This window comes from Sprattus sprattus, assembly GCF_963457725.1.
Source record: "Sprattus sprattus genome assembly, chromosome: 5".
NCBI lineage: Eukaryota > Metazoa > Chordata > Actinopteri > Clupeiformes > Clupeidae > Sprattus > Sprattus sprattus.
In genome coordinates this window covers 26,403,756-26,411,052 of record NC_137924.1, presented here as the reverse complement: position 1 = coordinate 26,411,052, position 7,297 = coordinate 26,403,756, and the positions used below count along the sequence as shown (strand labels likewise).

Here is a 7,297-nt window from a genome sequence, read left to right as displayed (position 1 = left end):
GCTGTCGTGGCACCAGACACCTTCCCATACACGCACGCACACACACACACGCACACACACCATACTCACCCTCACCTCTCAACAACCCAACCCCTCTCTGCAATCCAGCCATTTGAAACATGACACCCCACCTTCTCCCAGGTCACACATACACACACACATTTACAAACACATACACACACACACTGTAGACAAGGGCATGTTTCAGGAGAAGGTGTTTTGTTGATCTGGATTAATGATTCGCTTCCCAGGATGTTCCCAGTGTTTGCAGACCTTTAATCCAGCCACAGACACACACACATACATAGTTCTACACATACAAGCAACTGTACAAACACACACACACATTACACTGTACAAACATACATACAAACATCATACACACATACTAAAAATAAATCTTCTAAATCTGAAACCTACACTCTCACACCACAGTCATATATGTACACAAATACACAAATAAAAACTCCTGAACTGGAATCAACATCTCTCCCTCTTTCTTTCTTTCTCTCTCTCCCCCTCTCTCTCTCTCTCTCTCCCTAACATACACATACACACCACACATACATACATACAACCCACACACACTCATTCACCAAAGCCCATCTGACTACACTGATATGCACCATGAGGTCATTTTGTGATAATCTTTTTCATTCAGCACAGAACTTTCCCTATCTAGGAAAGAGTTCTAATATTTTTTGAAGCCACAAACACACAGACACACTCACACACACACACACACACACACACACACACACACACACACTTCCTCCTTGGACAAAGCACGTGACACAGAGGGACATTCACAGGTAAAGTTAAACGGGGAAAAACGGTATTTGGTGATATTTCAATCTTCATAGGCAGCTTGAATCAGACTAAAGAAAAGCTCTGCCTTGGACTCTTAATATGCTGACGATGGAAAACAAATATTTTTATATCCTACACTGTCATGTTATAAAAGTGTGTGAGAACGAATAGGGATAACACAGCAACATAGCATAGCAAGCACAGCATTACACACACCACGCCACTTCTCTTCTCTCTGTTAGTCATGTTGTGGGGTGTCATACTGGTGTCATATTAGTAAGGATGTGCCACTTCAAACAAGCACCCATTTCGCCCAGTACTGTCCCCCCAAAAAAACCTCACTGCATGTCCTACACACTCCCACCCAGCCACCCCCCACCCTGGCACCTGCACGTGTGTACTTACATGAAGCCTAAGTAGTGACCTCGTGTGTTAGCTCCAGCACCCTCCCCCTCAAAAAGAAAAAAACCTCCCTCTACTTCAAATAACTTTCTCTCCCATAATCCATGAGCGAGCCTGCAATGTCAGCAAAGTCCTCCAGGACCAGGCTGGTGGAGTCCTCACCCGAGGGCAGCTCCGTGTCCGACGGGCAGGACCGCTGCCGTGTGGAGGGGCCCACCGCGGGCGCCCTCTCCCGCCCCTGGGGTGGGCTCTCCGATTTGGGCTTCTTGTTGTCGGGCAGGGGGTCAACAGTGACCACGGCCTGGTCACCATGGCTACCGAAGGGCGGGGCCGAGCTACTGCTACCGCTGCCCCGCTCACTGGCCGGGTTGGAGGGGGCGAGGACATGGTAGAGGCTGGGCAGGCGGATGTCGAGGCGCACGCCGCTCTTGGCGAAGAGCTTGTCGTTGAGCGAGTAGAGCTTGTCGGTGATGTCATTGCCCAGCATGACGGAGAAGAGGCGGGCCACGTAGCGCTCACGCGACAGCAGCAGGTAGAGGCGCCGGCGGCTCCAGGAAATGTAGCGGCACTCTGTCTCAGCCGTCAAGGTCACCTGAGGTCAAAGAGGTCAGTAGAGGTCATGGGTGTCAGGCATATGAAATCGAAACATGAGGACATGAATTATTTGACTGTAGCAAAGACACAACAGTCAGGCCTTTCTTTGGCTCTGTGCTATTTATTTTCACAAAGGAAAACAAGCTTCAGACTGAAGAGGAGATAAGAACAAACACTGGTTCAGGGATCTTATACGCAGACTCAGATTACAAGACAAGGGTGACACAGACACTAACAGGGGATTACACATAACACACTGACACTGACACTCTAAATGGAACATAAAGCCCAGAATAAAACACTATATAAACATAAACACACGCACGGAATTCTGGGAGTGCACAACCCCTATATTTGCCCTGCAACAATACGTAGAAACATAACAGTTATAATAAACAGTATTATAATAAGATTATTATTAGTTATAATTACAGGTGAACGTATGAAAATGAAAACGCTTAGACACTTGCTATCTCAGAGTAGTGAACCAGGTTTGTACCATTGAAGAATTAGATTATCTGTGACAAATTGCTCGACTTATGTTAATAGCATACACTAAGGGGGTTCAGGCCCTGGGCGCTGTTAAGCACCTAGAGACAATATTATTATTTTGGCACTATATAATTACAATTGAATTTAATTAAATTAAATTGAATTACCTCTCACCGTTTTTCAGTCATATGAAGAGTGCTCAAGAAATAATGAGGATCAAATATGTTTTCAATATTGATGAACATAAAAATGATATATTTGTGCGGCCAGAGAAGAATATTGGGGTGTATTCATGAAACCTAGATCAGATGTAACCTTGATCAGACTAGAAGTAGGTTCATATGAGACAGGTACCTGAAAATTCCCCTCCTCGGTTGGTCTCAGTGATTCCCATTCAGGGGAGTCCAGAAACTGGTGGGGGAAAATGTAGTGCAGGAACTGACCCTCCAAAGACACTCGGATCCTTGAAGAAACATGAGCGAGAACAGAAAGAGGAGAGGAGAACAAATTAGCCCCAGGGGAAGTGAGCATGGACACTGGCACTGCATGAGGGCATCATGTTTCTGTTTTTAGACAAATAATGCATCCATCCCAGTACCAACACATCCTACAGTCACTGAGGCACTTATGGATGGTTGTTAACTGTACCATTTTATTGTCTTCAAAGGACAGACATAACACCAAAAATATAGTATTAAAGATATTAATCTAGTAGTAGGCTTAGTAAATAAGAATATATTATTGTACTTCATCAGATGTCCTGAAATTGCTGAAAAAGGATGACTGACATGACTGAAGATGACCCAGTACAACCAAGAGCAGCAAATTGAAATTATCAAAGATCAATATCTGATCTAATCTAATCAAAAATAATCAAAGATAGAATCCTACACCACATGACGCAATCTTCAATTAGTCGATACAACCCAGATGTATCTGAGAGGCCTTCTGGTTAGTTAACTTTCAGTCTTAAACTGCTAAATCAACTGTAAAAGTCGTTGGTATGAACAGGCATGGGAAGTCAGTTACTGCCACATTACCTCCTGAGAACACAACCCTATACGTTTCATGTAATCCAATGGAATCTGTTTGAAGGCCCTGTGGAATTCTTTCCACTCCAGCAGTGTGGGAATGACAATAGTTAACGGGAAACTGACATCCAGGATACAGTTGATATTTTTTAAATGTATCCCATTTATTTCCAGTGATCAAAAAAAGGCCTTGAAAAATGTCCCGGAGGCTTTTGGAAAAACATTATTTTGGCAATAAACACACAGCAAGTTTTGCAACTTCAAATAATTTGGGTAGCTAGCACAACATAACTTCAGTTTTACTTCTTTATCATACACGGTACTGTTCATGACCATTCACCTGCCAAATAGACTGCACTCCAGGTCACCTAAGTAAATAATGAGTTGAACCCTGTAGGTCTTATCCCATCATGTAAGCTACTTGTCTAAAGAGTACCATCCTCAGCCAATTCCCCTGACACCAGAGAAGCACTCCTACTCTGAAGAGGGAAGAGAGAAAGGCAACTTTTAACCCCACTCACTGACTGGTTTACAACCTGGAACTGCATGGATGTATTTCAAACCCCTCATCCTGTTTCCATCTCAGTTGGCCTGCTGGGAGTCTCTCTGAAGTCTTTTTAGACCACCATTTTGGGAGGTGGCTAATCACAAACATGTCACTCAAAGTAAATGTTTATGGGAATGCACTAATTTTATTCGTCATAAAACACACCAAACAATTCTATGCACATTATGTGGTATGCGTGTTTGTTTACTAATGAATATCGAGAGAGAAGTCAACCCTTCTCTGTCTTTTAAAACTCTTCCAGCAGCAGGAAAGTAGGCTGTGACAGGGCATGAGGTATATCTGAAAAGACATCAATACGTGCAAAGTACGCACGCGCACACATATCACACACACACGCCACACATTGGCACACACACCAGATGTTTGGTAACACCTTCAAACACACTTCACACTCCCAGTGCATTTCCCACAGATTCAGCTCTGCTATCCTAACTGCGTACATACTCATTCTTTCTTAAACCCTTTCAGTTAAAGCCAAAAGCACTGGTCACTTACCTCCCTGAGAGAAGGAAGGACAGCTGGTCGATGGGTGTCTTGCCTTCCACAGCATAGGTCTCCTCGATGCCCAGCGCCAGCACCTTGTTCTCGCAGGAACCCGTGATCTGCTTAAACACCTGCACGGGCACGTCGAGAGGCAAGAAGACGGCCGTGTAGACCGCCGACAGCTCCTCGCTGGCCAGCCCGTCGCGCAGCAGCCGCACCACCAGGTGGCAGATCTGGCACAGACACGCCGCCACCATCAGGACGTACCACACAAACGCGTCCAGGCCGCAGATGGTCACGAAGCCCCACAGCGCCAGGCAGACGTACGCCGGCACCAGGAGGCTAAAGATGTAGAGCGCCCCGTACGCCCCGCTGCCACCCATGTAGCCCAGGATGAGGACGGTATTGCCCAGGTGGTAGAGGGCACCCTCGGTGGTGTTGGTGAAGCCGCCGCATTGCTGGTGGCCGTAAAGCACGGTGTTGAGTAGAGTGGAGTTATCCCCACTCATGGTTCCTCCCCTGTGTGATCTAGTCCACACAATTCTCTCTTAATCACACAGAGATATCCAACAAAGTAAAGTAAAGTTAAAAAACAAAACAAGTGGAAGCTGAGAGCAGACAGAAAGGTTTTGTCCTCTAAGTGCAGCTGATTCTTCAGTAAAACATCTCTGACATTTCAGCAATGCTGACAGATTGTTCCCGTTAGTTGCGATGTCCTGTTCGTTTACAGCGCTTGTTTATTTCCACAACGACTTCTCGTCGACTATCCCAAGTAGAAAACCCTTTACCAGTTGGCACGACACACTGGAATGGAATCTTCTTCATATTAGGAGTCTGTCCATCTCCTTCCAACACTCTTCAGCACTTTCATCTATATTTCACCCACAAACCTCCCTCTCCCCTCTTCACACAAAGTGAAGTGAGTGATCTTGTTCACTGAGAGAGAGGGAAAGGTAGGAGAGGGAGAGGGGGGGACAGAGAGAGAGAGAGAGTGGGGGACAGAGAGAGAGAGAGAGAGAGAGAGAGGGACAGAGAGTGGGAGAGAGAGGCTCCTACAAGGATAACCATGTTTGGAATTGAAACCTAAGGAGCAGGGAGCCACAGACAGAAAGCAGACCACTTACTTAACATAACAGCGCAAAGGAGCACGGGGGCCAGGCACACCATGATAACAGCTTGGCAGAAAGAGAGCACCAGCACTCACCAAAACCTCCAGGGAAAAAATCACACCACACCGCATCTGTCTGTGCTTTTCTACAACAAACGATGGCCACTTTGGTTCAAGCCAACAACCCCACAAATGCTCGGAATGCTGTGCTGGGGCAGAAGGGGTAGTGGCAGAGGGGCCGGGGGGTTTGGGGGGTGGGGGAACATATTTGAGATACTAAAATAGATGGAATTACGGGGGAGGTCACGTTTCACAGATGACTACCATGCACAGTAACCTAGCCAAGGGCTCATAACCCATGCCGCCACAGAAACCATATTTTCTCATACCTGGCAGGTTATGGAGCATAGCTACTCAAGAAAGGATGTGCACAAACACGTCACTCTAACACATGGAGTTAATATCTCATCATTGTGCACCATCCTAAACTGGTGTTTTAGAACGACCTAAGCGGAATCTCTTTGAACCAGGCTTGACAAAGGTATGCCAAGAGAGCAGGACAAGAAATGTAGGCAGCTATTAATATGGCCATATCATAGAATACATTTTTTGAGTGAAGACAACTTTGGGATGAGGGCCACCACCGTCTTGATAATTAATCATGCTAGTATGGAAAATATTTAAGTATTCAGTTATTAAGAAAGAATGTTGGTTATCAGCGAAGAAAATTTAGTTTTTAAGTATATTCTGACAAAGGTGTCTCACGTTAGGCCTTTGGCAAAACACAGATGACTCATACATTTGATTTAACTACCAGGAAATAATAAATGCACGACTCTACCATATACACCGATTTTAACCTTATAAACACAATCCCTGGCAGAATATCAAAACAATAACTCCGTACAACTTTTTCATCTGGAGTTGCATATCAACCACATAAACCGTGAGAGGCACATACACACTTCAGTTAACTTTGAACAGCCCACCTCACAGTCACAAGCACTCGACCCCCCCCCCCCCCCCTCTCGAACAGTGTGTGTGAAAGGCAGATGCACCGAGTAGCCAGCACCTCACATGGCTGTCCTGCGTGTGTGTGTGTATACACTATGTAGGCACATCCCACTGTAGAGGAAGATAAGCAGCAAAGGTTACTCTGTCGAGCCCTCCTCTGCAGCATCTCACCCATACAAGGCACTGAGCCAGGGGGGGGAGGGAGAGAGAGAGAGCGCGAGTGAGCATAAGAAAAGTAGCAGCAATCATTCATGTGCCATTGCTCAAGCGTCTTTGGTTTGAAACATGGTGAAAGCATTGTGTCAATGTTGTGCTTTACTGATGTTAACTAAATTAAAACAGTCTAGAGCTAGTCTTATTGAACATGAGTTTTAACTGTCTTGGATGGTCTAAATCCCTAAACCTGACCTACAACTGAGGCCAAAACTAGGCTGCAGCGCCTAACCGTGGGAGGAACTCTGATAAAGTAGTGTTAGCTAGTTGCACTCCATCTATTTTAAGCATGTGCACATAACTCAAGAGGTGCAGCTGTCATCATCCCACCCAGGAAAGAGACCGGGAAAGCCACCTTTGAACCAGGAACACTACAGACCAGGAAGTTAGTTTTATTCTATTAATTCAACCAGTGTTAAAACATGAGTCTTCTGAATCCAAAAATCACACAAAAGTACAAAGAAATGTGATATGAATGCCTTTACTTATGTGGAATCCCCAATGGAAAACACAAATGTAGCTGCCTCATGTCAGAAAACAAACAATTACATCTAGAAAAGGAAAACACATACAAAAAAAAAA

General features: G+C 45.2%; 1 protein-coding gene across 2 annotated transcripts in view; it reads right to left on the bottom strand.

The window, feature by feature from the left end:
• popdc2 (popeye domain cAMP effector 2) overlaps positions 1-5,472 on the bottom strand; it is a 7,041-nt gene extending 1,569 nt beyond the window's left edge. The window contains exons 1-3 of one of the 2 annotated variants that reach the window (XM_080839968.1): positions 4,393-5,472; positions 2,653-2,761; positions 1,375-1,804 (exon numbers count right to left, since the gene is read on the bottom strand). In XM_080839968.1, the coding sequence (XP_080696094.1) occupies positions 1,375-1,804; positions 2,653-2,761; positions 4,393-4,889 (1,036 nt within the window). In that variant the 5' untranslated portion in view covers positions 4,890-5,472. Of the gene's footprint in view, positions 1-1,215; positions 1,805-2,652; positions 2,762-4,392 lie in introns of both variants that reach the window. The other variant, XM_080839967.1, reaches the window with a different exon arrangement.
• Positions 5,473-7,297: the final 1,825 nt, after the last annotated feature.